Here is a 16,580-nt window from a genome sequence, read left to right as displayed (position 1 = left end):
TGTCAGTCCTCAGTGTCAGTCAGGGTGTCAGTCAGTCCTCAGTGTCAGTCAGGGTGTCAGTCCTCGGGGTGTCTGTCAGTCCTCAGTGTCAGTCAGGGTGTCAGTCAGTTCTCAGTGTCAGTCAGGGTGTCAGTCCTCGGGGTGTCTGTCAGTCCTCAGTGTCAGTCAGGGTGTCAGTCCTCGGGGTGTCAGTCAGTCCTCAGTGTCAGTCCTCAGTGTCGGTCAGTCTGGGTGTCAGCCAGTCGGGGTGTCAGTCAGTCGGGGTATCAGTCAGTGGGGGTGACTGTCAGTCGGGGTGTCAGTTAGTGGGGATATCAGCCAGTCTGGGTGTCAGTCAGTTGGGGTGTCAGTCAGTGGGGGTATCAGTGGGGGTGTCAGTCAGTCGGGGTGTCAGTCAGTGGGGGTATCAGTCAGTCGGGGTATCAGCCAATTGGGGTGTCAGTCAGAAGGGGTGTCAGCCAGTCGGGGTGTGACTCAGGGGGGGTGTCAGTCAGTGGGAGTATCAGAGGGGGTGTCAGCCAGTCAGGGTGTGACTCAGGGGGGGTGTCAGTCTGTTGTGGTGTGAGTCAGTCTTGGTGTGAGTCCTCAGGGTGTCACTCAGTGGGGGTGTCACTCAGTCAGGGTGTCAGTCAGGGAGTGAGTCAGTAGGGGTGTCAGCCGGTCGGGGTGTCAGTCAGAGGGGGTGTCAGCCAGTCGGGGTGTGACTCAGTGGGGGTTTCAGTCAGTGGGGGTATCAGAGGGGGTGTCAGCCAGTCAGGGTGTGACTCAGGGGGGGTGTCAGTCTGTTGTGGTGTGAGTCAGTCTTGGTGTGAGTCCTCAGGGTGTCACTCAGTGGGGGTGTCACTCAGTCAGGGTGTCAGTCAGGGAGTGAGTCAGTAGGGGTGTCAGCCGGTCGGGGTGTCAGTCAGAGGGGGTGTCAGCCAGTCGGGGTGTGACTCAGTGGGGGTGTCAGTCAGTGGGGGTATCAGAGGGGGTGTCAGCCAGTCAGGGTGTGACTCAGGGGGGGTGTCAGTCTGTTGTGGTGTGAGTCAGTCTTGGTGTGAGTCCTCAGGGTGTCACTCAGTGGGGGTGTCACTCAGTCAGGGTGTCAGTCAGGGAGTGAGTCAGTAGGGGTGTCAGCCGGTCGGGGTGTCAGTCAGAGGGGGTGTCAGCCAGTCGGGGTGTGACTCAGTGGGGGTGTCAGTCAGTGGGGGTATCAGAGGGGGTGTCAGCCAGTCAGGGTGTGACTCAGGGGGGGTGTCAGTCTGTTGTGGTGTGAGTCAGTCTTGGTGTGAGTCCTCAGGGTGTCACTCAGTGGGGGTGTCACTCAGTCAGGGTGTCAGTCAGGGAGTGAGTCAGTAGGGGTGTCAGCCGGTCGGGGTGTCAGTCAGAGGGGGTGTCAGCCAGTCGGGGTGTGACTCAGTGGGGGTTTCAGTCAGTGGGGGTATCAGGGGGTGTCAGCCAGTCAGGGTGTGACTCAGGGGGGGTGTCAGTCTGTTGTGGTGTGAGTCAGTCTTGGTGTGAGTCCTCAGGGTGTCACTCAGTGGGGGTGTCACTCAGTCAGGGTGTCAGTCAGGGAGTGAGTCAGTAGGGGTGTCAGCCGGTCGGGGTGTCAGTCAGAGGGGGTGTCAGCCAGTCGGGGTGTGACTCAGTGGGGGTGTCAGTCAGTGGGGGTATCAGAGGGGGTGTCAGCCAGTCAGGGTGTGACTCAGGGGGGGTGTCAGTCTGTTGTGGTGTGAGTCAGTCTTGGTGTGAGTCCTCAGGGTGTCACTCAGTGGGGGTGTCACTCAGTCAGGGTGTCAGTCAGGGAGTGAGTCAGTAGGGGTGTCAGCCGGTCGGGGTGTCAGTCAGAGGGGGTGTCAGCCAGTCGGGGTGTGACTCAGGGGGGGTGTCAGTCAGTGGGGGTATCAGAGGGGGTGTCAGCCAGTCAGGGTGTGACTCAGGGGGGGTGTCAGTCTGTTGTGGTGTGAGTCAGTCTTGGTGTGAGTCCTCAGGGTGTCACTCAGTGGGGGTGTCACTCAGTCAGGGTGTCAGTCAGGGAGTGAGTCAGTAGGGGTGTCAGCCGGTCGGGGTGTCAGTCAGAGGGGGTGTCAGCCAGTCGGGGTGTGACTCAGTGGGGGTGTCAGTCAATGGGGGTATCAGAGGGGGTGTCAGCCAGTCAGGGTGTGACTCAGGGGGGGTGTCAGTCTGTTGTGGTGTGAGTCAGTCTTGGTGTGAGTCCTCAGGGTGTCACTCAGTGGGGGTGTCACTCAGTCAGGGTGTCAGTCAGGGAGTGAGTCAGTAGGGGTGTCAGCCAGTCGGGGTGTGACTCAATGGGGGTTTCAGTCAGTGGGGGTATCAGAGGGGGTGTCAGCCAGTCAGGGTGTGACTCAGGGGGGGTGTCAGTCTGTTGTGGTGTGAGTCAGTCTTGGTGTGAGTCCTCAGGGTGTCACTCAGTGGGGGTGTCACTCAGTCAGGGTGTCAGTCAGGGAGTGAGTCAGTAGGGGTGTCAGCCGGTCGGAGTGTCAGTCAGAGGGGGTGTCAGCCAGTCGGGGTGTCACTCAGTGGGGGTATCAGTCAGTTGGGGAGTGAGGCGGGGCTCTGCCGGTGGTACCCCAGCCTCCTGAGAGCTGTCCCGGCGGGCCTGCCTGGCGGTACCTGGAGTGGCACAGGCCCCTCCACAGAAGATGTGCCCACAGCTGGACACGCAGAAGCCAGGCCCCTCTGTGCGGAAGCAGCTGTTGCAGTGGAACCAGTCCATGGCCCAGTCACTGCAGCGCTGGGGAGGGGAGGAAGGACACAGACCGGGCCGGTGAGACTCTGCTCCCTCCTCTGCCTCGCTCTGCTGCCGCCAGCAGCCTGTCGCCAGCTACAAGCACGCGCACATGCTGTCTACAGACACGCCATTCCTCCCAGAAAAGAAACATCTCTGTAACGCAGCAGGGTGGCGCAGTGGTCAGGATTGCTCCCTCAGAGCGCTGGGGCCCTGGGTTCAACTCCAGACCTGGGGTGCTGCCTGTGTGGAGTCTGCCTGTTCCCCCTGTGGGTGTCCTCCAGGTGTTCTCTTTTCCTCCCACAGTTCAAAGTCTTGGTGTGTGTGTGTCTCTGTGTCCAGGCTGTACCCTGTCTCTGTGTCTGGTGTGTGTGTGTGTGTGTGTCCAGGCTGTACCCTGTTTCTGTGTCTGTGTCCAGGCTGTACCCTGTTTCTGTGTCTGGTGTGTGTGTGTGTGTCCAGGATGTACCCTGTCTCTGGTGTGTGTGTGTCTCTGTCTCTTGTGTCCAGGCTGTACCCTGTCTCTGTGTGTGTGTCCAGGCTGTACCCTGTCTCTGTGTCTGGTGTGTGTGCGTGTGTGTGTCCAGGCTGTACCCTGTCTCTGTGTCTGGTGTGTGTGTGTGTGTGTGTCCAGGCCGTACCCTGTCTCTGTGTGTGTGTGTGTGTCTCTGTGTCCAGGCTGTACCCTGTCTCTGTGTCTGGTGTGTGTGTGTCCAGGCTGTACCCTGTCTCTGTGTCTGGTGTGTGTGTGTGTCCAGGCTGTACCCTGTCTGTGTCTGGTGTGTGTGTGTGTGTCCAGGCTGTACCCTGTCTCTGTGTCTGGTGTGTGTGTGTGTCCAGGCTGTACCCTGTCTCTGTGTCTGGTGTGTGTGTGTGTGTCCAGGCTGTACCCTGTCTGTGTCTGGTGTGTGTGTGTGTGTCCAGGCTGTACCCTGTCTCTGTGTCTGGTGTGTGTGTGTGTCCAGGCTGTACCCTGTCTGTGTCTGGTGTGTGTGTGTCTCTGTGTGTGTGTGTGTGTGTGTCTCTGTGTCCAGGCTGTACCCTGTCTCTGTGTCTGGTGTGTGTGTGTGTCCAGGCTGTACCCTGTCTCTGTGTCTGGTGTGTGTGTGTGTCCAGGCTGTACCCTGTCTCTGTGTCTGGTGTGTGTGTGTGTCCAGGCTGTACCCTGTCTCTGTGTCTGGTGTGTGTGTGTCCAGGCTGTACCCTGTCTCTGTACCCTGTAGCTTACAGTGTTGGTAGACTCCAGCTCTAGTGACCCTGTATTGGATGAAGCTGTGAGAGGATGAATGGAACAGCTCTTTTTGACAACCTTCTGGGACTTTTCAATGTCAAGGTCTGTCAAGGTCAATGTAAGTCATGAATGGATATTGCATTAATTTTCTTTTCCTTTTTCCTTTTGTTTTAAAAAAGATGCATTTTCTTATTTGACTGAGTAAATGACTGGGTCTGCTTCAGTAACCGAACCAGGGCAGGTCTTGATCTTCATGTTCACCTGTCACAGTCCAGACTGCCCGCTCCCCACAGTATCACTGACGGTGAGCCGTTTCTGTGTCAAAAACACGCCGGGGCGTCCTCGGTCTGTCGATTTTGGATCAAAATGCGCCTTTACAGACATCAGGCTGACACGTAATCTAAAAACCGCGCTACCCTTCACGGAAAAAAAAACTAAAATGAAAAAAAATCTCGAGGGATAAGCGCGACCTCCTAAAACCAGTACGAAAAGAGGAAGCGAGCGGCGTCACGTACCCGGTCTCTGGGGGTAGGAAGGCCCTGGGGGGAAAGTTAAGTGAAATAAAGTGATAAAAACTCGTCAGTTGTCTCCGCGCTCGGAGACGGCGCCTCGCTCACGCGCACCTTCCCGCCGAAAACCCGACCTCGCGGGCAGAGGCGCGGGACGGCTCATGGCAGCGCGCATGCGCTCTGGGGGCGTGAAGAACACGAAGATGCTCGCCGGGTCTTGGGATCGCGCCTGCGCACTGTGAGGACCACTAAGGGGGAGGGCGCTAGCCGAGGGAGCTCGACGCCAGGGCGGAAGTGTGTGCGGCCGGAACCGGAAAGAGAGACTGTGACGGACTCTGGTCACTCTCTTTTCTGGACAAGGTTTGTTTACAAAAACAAACACGGCAACAGCAGTAATATGACCTTCAGAATAGACGGTATCATGAACATACGCTTGAGTTTAAAAAATCTGTCTTTGTCCTTGGAGATATATGGAGTTTTTTTTATTTTGTCTGACTCTAAACATCTGACTCTCAACAGTCTGACCCAACTATTATGACACACACTGACAAACTGACACAAGCAAAACATCTATTTGCTCTAATGTTGGGTAGGTTATTTTTGTGTTTATTATTTCAATATGTAAGAAAATAAAAACAGTCACAGGTCAGACAAAGGCATTAGGCCCATGCAGCCTCTTTGGTACTTTGTATATTATTGACAAGTCAGGGTATCGGCTTCAACAACATGCCTGGGCAACTTGTTCCCCACCCCCACCACCCTCTGTGTAAAGAAGAGCCTCCTGTCCTGACTGGAGGAGCTCACCCAGCTGTGTCTGGAGAGGAGCCAGGGTATCGGCTTCAACAACACGGCTGGGCAGCTTGTTTCCCACCCCCACCACCCTCTGTGTAAAGAAGAGCCTCCTGTCCTGACTGGAGGAGCTCACCCAGCTGTGTCTGGAGAGGAGCCAGGGTATTGGCTTCAACAACATGGCTGGGCAGCTTGTTCCCCACCCCCACCACCCTCTGTGTAAAGAAGAGCCTCCTGTTCTTGGTTTTAAACGCTGAAATGTGTGACTCCCATCCCCCACCCAGAGGGGCAGCCGTGTGGAGCAGTGGTCAGGGTACCAGGAGGGTCGTGGGCTCAAATCCCAGGTGAGACTCTGCTGTTGTTCCCTTGAGCGAGAAATATCACTCGAATGAAAGTACCCAGTTCTGCAAAATTGGGCAAACGCAAGTTACTTTAGACAAAAGTGTCGACCCAATAGATGAGGAGTAATTAATATAGATGGACAGAAAGATGAATACAGGTCCTTGAATATGGAGATTAGATTAATCTGGGCGGCAGGGGATGGCGCAGTGGTCAGAGCGCTGGGGCCCTGGGTTCAACTCCAGGCCTGGGGTGCTGTCTGTGTGGAGTTTGCATGTTCCCCCTGTGGGTTTCCTCCAGGTGCTCTGGTTTCCTCCCACAGTTCAAAGACATACTGGTAGGCTGATTGGCCTCTGGGAAAGCTGGCCCTGGGGTGGGAGTGTGTCTGTGTCCTGGGCGAGTGACACTGCAATGCCTGAATCTTATACCCCAACCAGCACAGAGCACACTTCTCCGCACACAGACCGCACAGCAGGACGACAGAGCAGCAGGGCCAAGGAAAACAGGACGAGCACGGGCGCAGTTCCCGCAGGGAATCGAGGGAGGCGGGATCAGAGTTCTGTGGCAGCGGGATCGTGGTCGACGCTCAGTCCCAGCTCTCCTGCAGCTCCGCGGGATCGTGCCACTGGTCCGCACCTTCGATGACGCGGCGAATCAGAGAGGCTGACGCCATCAGCAGGTGACCCAGAGCTTGGAGGAGAGTGGAGGAAAGACGGAGGACTTCCCTAAGAGAGAGAGAGAGGGGTTCATACAGACACACTGACTGACTGGACACTCCAGTACATTAACACTGCACTGAGAGAGAGGGGTTCATACAGACACACTGACTGACTGGACACTCCAGTACATTAACACTGCACTGAGAGAGAGGGGTTCATACAGACACACTGACTGACTGGACACTCCAGTACATTAACACTGCACTGAGAGAGAGGGGTTCATACAGACACACTGACTGGACACTCCAGTACATTAACACTGCACTGAGAGAGAGGGGTTCATACAGACACACTGACTGACTGGACACTCCAGTACATTAACACTGCACTGAGAGAGAGGGGTTAATACAGACACACTGACTGACTGGACACTCCAGTACATTAACACTGCACTGAGAGAGAGGGGTTCATACAGACACACTGACTGGACACTCCAGTACATTAACACTGCACTGAGAGAGAGGGGTTCATACAGACACACTGACTGGACACTCCAGTACATTAACACTGCACTGAGAGAGAGGGGTTCATACAGACACACTGACTGACTGGACACTCCAGTACATTAACACTGCACTGAGAGAGAGGGGTTAATACAGACACACTGACTGACTGGACACTCCAGTACATTAACACTGCACTGAGAGAGAGGGGTTCATACAGACACACTGACTGGACACTCCAGTACATTAACACTGCACTGAGAGAGAGGGGTTCATACAGACACACTGACTGGACACTCCAGTACATTAACACTGCACTGAGAGAGAGGGGTTCATACAGACACACTGACTGACTGGACACTCCAGTACATTAACACTGCACTGAGAGAGAGGGGTTCATACAGACACACTGACTGACTGGACACTCCAGTACATTAACACTGCACTGAGAGAGGGGGGTTCATACAGACACACTGACTGGACACTCCAGTACATTAACACTGCACTGAGAGAGAGGGGTTCATACAGACACACTGACTGACTGGACACTCCAGTACATTAACACTGCACTGAGAGAGGGGGGTTCATACAGACACACTGACTGGACACTCCAGTACATTAACACTGCACTGAGAGAGAGGGGTTCATACAGACACACTGACTGACTGGACACTCCAGTACATTAACACTGCACTGAGAGAGAGGGGTTCATACAGACACACTGACTGGACAGACCTCAGGACTTTCTTGGGTCCGAGGCACTTGAAGTCAGCGCTGACGGAGTACAGCCCCTGGAAAGTGGCCTTCACGCTCAGACTGCCGAACATGTCGCGAGGTGAGAGGCGATACAGGTCAAAGGTCACTCTGGCAATATCTTTAGTATTCCGAGGCTTGCGGTTCGCAGATGAAAAGGAGAGGACACTCTTCTGGAAGAGAAAGAGAGAGAAGGTCATCTATAATCTGTTAACCCATCCTTTATCTGTACAGGCCTGAGGGAGCTGGTCTACCAACACTGTAAGCTGCAGGGTACAGAGACAGGGTACAGCCTGGACACACACACACACCAGACACAGACAGGGTACAGCCTGGACACACACACACACCAGACACAGAGACAGGGTACAGCCTGGACACACACACACACCAGACACAGAGACAGGGTACAGCCTGGACACACACACACACCAGACACAGAGACAGGGTACAGCCTGGACACACACACACACCAGACACAGAGACAGGGTACAGCCTGGACACACACACACACCAGACACAGACACAGGGTACAGCCTGGACACACACACACACCAGACACAGAGACAGGGTACAGCCTGGACACACACACACACACACACACACACACACACCAGACACAGAGACAGGGTACAGCCTGGACACACACACACACACACACACACACACTCCAGACACAGAGACAGGGTACAGCCTGGACACACACACACACACACACACACACACACCAGACACAGAGACAGGGTACAGCCTGGACACACAGACACACTCCAGACACAGAGACAGGGTACAGCCTGGACACACACACACACACACACACACACACACACACACACCAGACACAGAGACAGGGTACAGCCTGGACACACACACACACCAGACACAGAGACAGGGTACAGCCTGGACACACACACACACACACACACACACACACACACACACACTCCAGACACAGAGACAGGGTACAGCCTGGACACACACACACACACACACACACCAGACACAGAGACAGGGTACAGCCTGGACACACAGACACACTCCAGACACAGAGACAGGGTACAGCCTGGACACACACACACACACACACACTCTCCAGACACAGAGACAAGGTACAGCCTGGACACACACACACACCAGACACAGACACACTGAGCAGACACAAACACCAGCAGACAGCAGACACACACACACTCACACCAGACTCACACACTCACACCAGTTTCCTCAGATACCAAGGAATGTCCCGTCTTGTCTCTGTAGGAGCAAACTGGAGCACACAGGAAGACCCCGCGCGGGTGGGGGGGGTGAACGTGCAAACTCCCCACAGACAGACCCCCCCGGAGCTGACGCGAGGGTCCGTGCTGCGAGGCGGCGGGTCAGACCAGGGCTAGTGCGGACGGACTCCGGGGCACAGCGGCCCGTCCCCCACCCACCTTGCTGGGCGTCCAGCGCTGGCCGGGCTCCAGCGCCACGAGCGCCGCGCCGTCCTGCAGGGAGGCCAGGAAGTCGTCCGACTCGACTTCCGTTCCGTCCTCCTCACATACCAGGGAGAGGAGAGAGGACAGGAGGAGGACTTCGGCAGCCTGAGAGAGAGAGGAGAGAGAGTCCTGACCACCCACAGACCAGCACACTGACTGACTGACCAGCACACTGGTGACTAATCCACACACTGACTGACTGACACACTGGTGACTAATCCACACACTGACTGACTGACACACTGGTGACTAATCCACACGCTGACTGACCGACACACTGCTGACTAATCCACTTACTGACTGACCAGTACACTGACTGACTGATACACTGGTGACTAATCCACACACTGACTGACTGACACACTGGTGACTAATCCACACGCTGACTGACCGATACACTGGTGACTAATAAACACACTGACTGACTGACACACTGGTGACTAATCCACACACTGACCAGTGTATGTCACTCACGGTGATTGACACACACTCACAGTGAGAAACACACACACTCTCACAGTGACTGACACACACACTCACAGTGACAGACACACACTCTCACAGTGACAGACACACACTCTCACAGTGACAGACTGACACACACACTCTCACAGTGACTGACTGACACACACACTCTCAGTGTGACTGACTGACACACACACTCTTACAGTGACTGACACACACACTCACAGTGACAGACACACACTCTCAGAGTGACAGACACAAACTCTCACAGTGACTGACACACAGTCTCACAGTGACTGACTGACACACACTCTTACAGTGACTGACACACTCTCACAGTGACTGACTGACACACACACTCTCACAGTGACAGACACACTCTCACAGTGACTGACTGACACACACACACTCTCACAGTGACTGACACACTCTCAGAGTGACTGACACACACTCTCACAGTGACTGACTGACACACACACTCTCACAGTGACTGACACACTCTCACAATGACTGACACACACACTCACAGTGACAGCCACACTCTCACAGTGACTGACTGACACACACACTCTCACAGTGACTGACACACACTCTCACAGTGACTGACTGACACACACACTCTCACAGTGACTGACACACTCTCACAGTGACTGACTGACACACACTCTCACAGTGACTGACACACACACTCTCACGGTGACAGCCACACTCTCACAGTGACTGACACACACTCTCACAGTGACTGATTGACACACACTCTCACAGTGACTGACTGACAGCCACACTCTCACAGTGACTGACACACACTCTCACAGTGACTGAAACACACACTCTCACAGTGACAGCCACACTCTCACAGTGACTGACACACACTCTCACAGTGACTGACACACACTCTCACAGTGACTGACTGACACACACACTCTCAGTGTGACTGACTGACACACACACTCTTACAGTGACTGACACACACACTCACAGTGACTGACACACACTCTCAGAGTGACAGACACAAACTCTCACAGTGACTGACACACAGTCTCACAGTGACTGACTGACACACACTCTTACAGTGACTGACACACTCTCACAGTGACTGACTGACACACACACACTCTCACAGTGACTGACACACTCTCAGAGTGACTGACACAAACTCTCACAGTGACTGACTGACACACACACTCACAGTGACAGCCACACTCTCACAGTGACTGACTGACACACACACTCTCACAGTGACTGACACACACTCTCACAGTGACTGACTGACACACACACTCTCACAGTGACTGACTGACACACACACTCTCACAGTGACTGACACACTCTCACAGTGACTGACTGACACACACTCTCACAGTGACTGACTGACACACACTCTCACAGTGACTGACACACACACTCTCACGGTGACAGCCACACTCTCACAGTGACTGACACACACTCTCACAGTGACTGACACACACACTCTCACGGTGACAGCCACACTCTCACAGTGACTGACACACACTCTCACAGTGACTGATTGACACACACTCTCACAGTGACTGACTGACAGCCACACTCTCACAGTGACTGACACACACACTCTCACAGTGACACACACACTCTCACAGTGACAGACACACTCTCACAGTGACTGACACACACTCTCACAGTGACTGACACACACACTCTCACAGTGACTGACACACACTCTCACAGTGACTGATTGACACACACTCTCACAGTGACTGACTGACAGCCACACTCTCACAGTGACTGACACACACTCTCACAGTGACTGACACACACACTCTCACAGTGACAGCCACACTCTCTCACAGTGACTGACACACACTCTCACAGTGACTGACTGACACACTCTCACAGTGATTGACTGACACACACTCTCACAGTGACTGACACACACTCTCACAGTGACTGACTGACACACACACTCTCACAGTGACTGACACACTCTCACAGTGACTGACTGACACACACACTCTCACAGTGACTGACTGACACACACACTCTCACAGTGACTGACACACACTCTCACAGTGACTGACTGACACACACACTCTCAGAGTGACTGACACACACTCTCACAGTGACTGACACACACACACTCTCACAGTGACTGACACACACACTCTCACAGTGACTGACTGACACACTCTCACAGTGACTGACAGACACACACACTCTCACAGTGACTGACACACACTCTCACAGTGACTGACAGACACACTCTCACAGTGATTGACTGACACACACTCTCACAGTGACTGACAGACACACACTCTCACAGTGACTGACACACACACTCTCACAGTGACTGACTGACACACACACTCTCAGAGTGACTGACACACACTCTCACAGTGACTGACACACACACACTCTCACAGTGACTGACACACACACTCTCACAGTGACTGACTGACACACTCTCACAGTGACTGACAGACACACACACTCTCACAGTGACTGACACACACTCTCACAGTGACTGACAGACACACACTCTCACAGTGATTGACTGACACACACTCTCACAGTGACTGACAGACACACACTCTCACAGTGACTGACACACACACTCTCACAGTGACTGACTGACACACTCTCACAGTGACTGACAGACACACACACTCTCACAGTGACTGACACACACTCTCACAGTGACTGACAGACACACACTCTCACAGTGACTGACACACACTCTCACAGTGACTGACAGACACACACACTCTCACAGTGACTGACACACATTCTCACAGTGACTGACACACATTCTCACAGTGACTGACTGACACACACTCTCACAGTGATTGACTGACACACACTCTCACAGTGACTGACACACACACTCTCACAGTGACTGACACTGAACCGGTTGCTCTCTCACCCTCTCTTTCAGTTCTCCCAGAGTCCCTGCTGTCACGCCCTTCCTGACGGTGCGGTCGTGGGTGCACACCCGAAATGGGCGCTGGGGGGGCGACCACACTCTCCGAGAGACCGACCTGTGACAGAGGGGGGAGAGGGGCTGTGTCTGTGAGTGACGTGTTTGTCTGGTGCAGCAAGCAGCAGGTCAGGCCACTTACCTGTTCAATCTCTTCACCGACTGACACACCTGAACACACCGCTACAACACTCACCCGATCACACACAGCTACAACACTCACCCGATCACACACAGCTACAACACTCACACACAGCTACAACACTCACTCGATCACACACACAGCTACAACACTCACCCGATCACACACACAGCTACAACACTCACCCGATCACACACAGCTACAACACTCACCCGATCACACACACAGCTACAACACTCACCCGATCACACACAGCTACAACACTCACACACAGCTACAACACTCACCCGATCACACACAGCTACAACACTCACCCGATCACACACAGCTACAACACTCACCGATCACACACAGCTACAACACTCACTCGATCACACACAGCTACAACACTCACCCGATCACACACACAGCTACAACACTCACCCGATCACACACAGCTACAACACTCACTCGATCACACACACAGCTACAACACTCACTCGATCACACACACAGCTACAACACTCACTCGATCACACACACAGCTACAACATTCACCCGATCACACACAGAACACACAGCTACAACACTCACCCGATCACACACAGCTACAACACTCACCCGATCACACACAGCTACAACACTCACTCGATCACACACGCAGCTACAACATTCACCCGATCACACACAGAACACACAGCTACAACACTCACCCGATCACACACAGCTACAACACTCACTCGATCACACACAGACCACACAGCTACAACACTCACCCGATCACACACACAGCTACAACACTCACCCGATCACACACAGCTACAACACTCACCCGATCACACACAGCTACAACACTCACTCGATCACACACAGCTACAACACTCACTCGATCACACACACAGCTACAACACTCACCCGATCACACACAGCTACAACACTCACCCGATCACACACACAGCTACAACACTCACCAGATCACACACACAGCTACAACACTCACCCGATCACACACAGCTACAACACTCACCGATCACACACAGCTACAACACTCACTCGATCACACACACAGCTACAACACTCACCCGATCACACACAGCTACAACACTCACCCGATCACACACAGCTACAACACTCACCCGATCACACACACAGCTACAACACTCACCGATCACACACACAGCTACAACACTCACCCGATCACACACACAGCTACAACACTCACCCGATCACACACAGCTACAACACTCACTCGATCACACACTGCTACAACACTCACCCGATCACACACACAGCTACAACACTCACCCGATCACACACACAGCTACAACACTCACCCGATCACACACACAGCTACAACACTCACCCGATCACACACAGCTACAACACTCACTCGATCACACACAGCTACAACACTCACTCGATCACACACAGCTACAACACTCACTCGATCACACACGCAGCTACAACACTCACCGATCACACACAGAACACACAGCTACAACACTCACCCGATCACACACACAGCTACAACACTCACCCGATCACACACAGCTACAACACTCACCCGATCACACACACAGCTACAACACTCACTCGATCACACACACAGCTACAACACTCACTCGATCACACACACAGCTACAACACTCACTCGATCACACACGCAGCTACAACACTCACCCGATCACACACACAGCTACAACACTCACCCGATCACACACAGCTACAACACTCACTCGATCACACACACAGCTACAACACTCACCCGATCACACACACAGCTACAACACTCACCCGATCACACACAGCTACAACACTCACTCGATCACACACGCAGCTACAACATTCACCCGATCACACACAGAACACACAGCTACAACACTCACCCGATCACACACAGCTACAACACTCACTCGATCACACACAGACCACACAGCTACAACACTCACCCGATCACACACAGACCACACAGCTACAACACTCACCCGATCACACACAGAACACACAGCTACAACACTCACTCGATCACACACACAGCTACAACACTCACCCGATCACACACAGCTACAACACTCACCCGTTCACACACTGCTACAACACTCACCCGATCACACACAGAACACACAGCTACAACACTCACCGATCACACACAGACCACACAGCTACAACACTCACCAGATCACACACAGAACACACATCTACAACACTCACCAGATCACACACAGAACACACAGCTACAGCACTCACCCGATCACACACACAGCTACAACACTCACCCGATCACACACAGCTACAACACTCACTCGATCACACACAGACCACACAGCTACAACACTCACCCGATCACACACAGAACACACAGCTACAACACTCACCCGATCACACACAGCTACAACACTCACCCGATCACACACTGCTACAACACTCACCCGATCACACACAGAACACACAGCTACAACACTCACCGATCACACACAGACCACACAGCTACAACACTCACCAGATCACACACAGAACACACATCTACAACACTCACCAGATCACACACAGAACACACAGCTACAGCACTCACCCGATCACACACACAGCTACAACACTCACTCGATCACACACACAGCTACAACACTCACCCGATCACACACAGCTACAACACTCACTCGATCACACACAGCTACAACACTCACCCGATCACACACAGAACACACAGCTACAACACTCACCAGATCACACACAGAACACACAGCTACAGCACACACCGATCACACACAGAACACACAGCTACAGTACACACTGATCACACACAGAACACACAGCTACAACACTCACCGATCACACACAGAACACACATCTACAACACTCACCAGATCACACACAGAACACACAGCTACAGCACTCACCGATCACACACAGAACACACAGCTACAACACTCACCGATCACACACACAGCTACAACACTCACCCGATCACACACAGAACACACAGCTACAACACTCACCGATCACACACAGACCACACAGCTACAACACTCACCAGATCACACACAGAACACACAGCTACAGCACTCACCGATCACACACAGACCACACAGCTACAACACTCACCGATCACACACAGAACACACAGCTACAACACTCACCAGATCACACACAGAACACACAGCTACAACACTCACCAGATCACACACAGAACACACAGCTACAACACTCACCCGATCACACACACAGCTACAACACTCACCCGATCACACACAGAACACACACTACAACACTCACCAGATCACACACAGCTACAACACTCACCGATCACACACACAGCTACAACACTCACCCGATCACACACACAGCTACAACACTCACCCGATCACACACAGAACACACTGCTACAACACTCACCCGATCACACACACAGTTATATAACTAACCTGATCAAGGATGAAGTTGCTGACAGAGTCTCCATTGTTCTCTCTTGGTCTCTCTTCAGAATTCCCGTCCTGTCTGTCCTTCCTGTGTGTGAGAGGCTGTATCTGTCTGTGTCCTGCTGGGAGATACTGGTGATACTGGTGTGCGCAGTACTGGTGCTGGGAGGTGTGCAGCCAAGGTTTGTGTGAGTCCGTTTACAACAACAGGGACTTTAGACTTTTCCTATGTGATGACATTGCATAATCAGATAGAGCAGACCAAAGTCCTCACCAATAAAGTCTATTTTAACCCCTCTCTCTCAGTGCAGTGTTAATGTACTGGAGTGTCCAGTCAGTCAGTGTGTCTGTATGAACCCCTCTCTCTCAGTGCAGTGTTAATGTACTGGAGTGTCCAGTCAGTCAGTGTGTCTGTATGAACCCCTCTCTCTCAGTGCAGTGTTAATGTACTGGAGTGTCCAGTCAGTCAGTGTGTCTGTATGAACCCCTCTCTCTCAGTGCAGTGTTAATGTACTGGAGTGTCCAGTCAGTCAGTGTGTCTGTATGAACCCCTCTCTCTCAGTGCAGTGTTAATGTACTGGAGTGTCCAGTCAGTCAGTGTGTCTGCGTGAACCCCTCTCTCTCAGTGCAGTG

General features: G+C 53.2%; 1 protein-coding gene across 1 annotated transcript; it reads right to left on the bottom strand.

Moving 5' to 3' along the window:
- Positions 1–4,936: 4,936 nt before the first annotated feature.
- On the bottom strand, positions 4,937–16,138 carry cideb (cell death inducing DFFA like effector b). The gene is made up of 5 exons (XM_088916086.1): positions 15,954–16,138; positions 12,357–12,471; positions 8,948–9,097; positions 7,497–7,687; positions 4,937–6,324 (listed from the first exon to the last, which is right to left on the bottom strand). The coding sequence occupies exons 1-5, from the start codon at positions 15,986–15,988 to the stop codon at positions 6,186–6,188; spliced, it is 630 nt and encodes a 209-aa protein (XP_088772212.1). The 5' UTR covers positions 15,989–16,138; the 3' UTR covers positions 4,937–6,185.
- Positions 16,139–16,580: the final 442 nt, after the last annotated feature.

Source organism: Atractosteus spatula, chromosome 5 (genome assembly GCF_055471065.1).
Source record: "Atractosteus spatula isolate fAtrSpa1 chromosome 5, fAtrSpa1.hap1, whole genome shotgun sequence".
Lineage (NCBI taxonomy): Eukaryota > Metazoa > Chordata > Actinopteri > Semionotiformes > Lepisosteidae > Atractosteus > Atractosteus spatula.
Note: the sequence above shows the minus strand (reverse complement) of the source record. Positions and strands in the feature narration are given on the sequence as shown.

Excerpts from the sequence above, each read along its gene's own strand:
- cideb (XM_088916086.1), bottom strand. The coding sequence starts at position 15,988 with ATGGAGACTCTGTCAGCAACTTCATCCTTGATCAG. Across the intron at positions 12,472-15,953 it reads GCAACTTCATCCTTGATCAG|GTCGGTCTCTCGGAGAGTGT; the intron begins GTTAGTTATATA and ends CCTCTGTCACAG. Across the intron at positions 7,688-8,947 it reads AGCGCTGGACGCCCAGCAAG|AAGAGTGTCCTCTCCTTTTC; the intron begins GTGGGTGGGGGA and ends TTTCTCTTCCAG.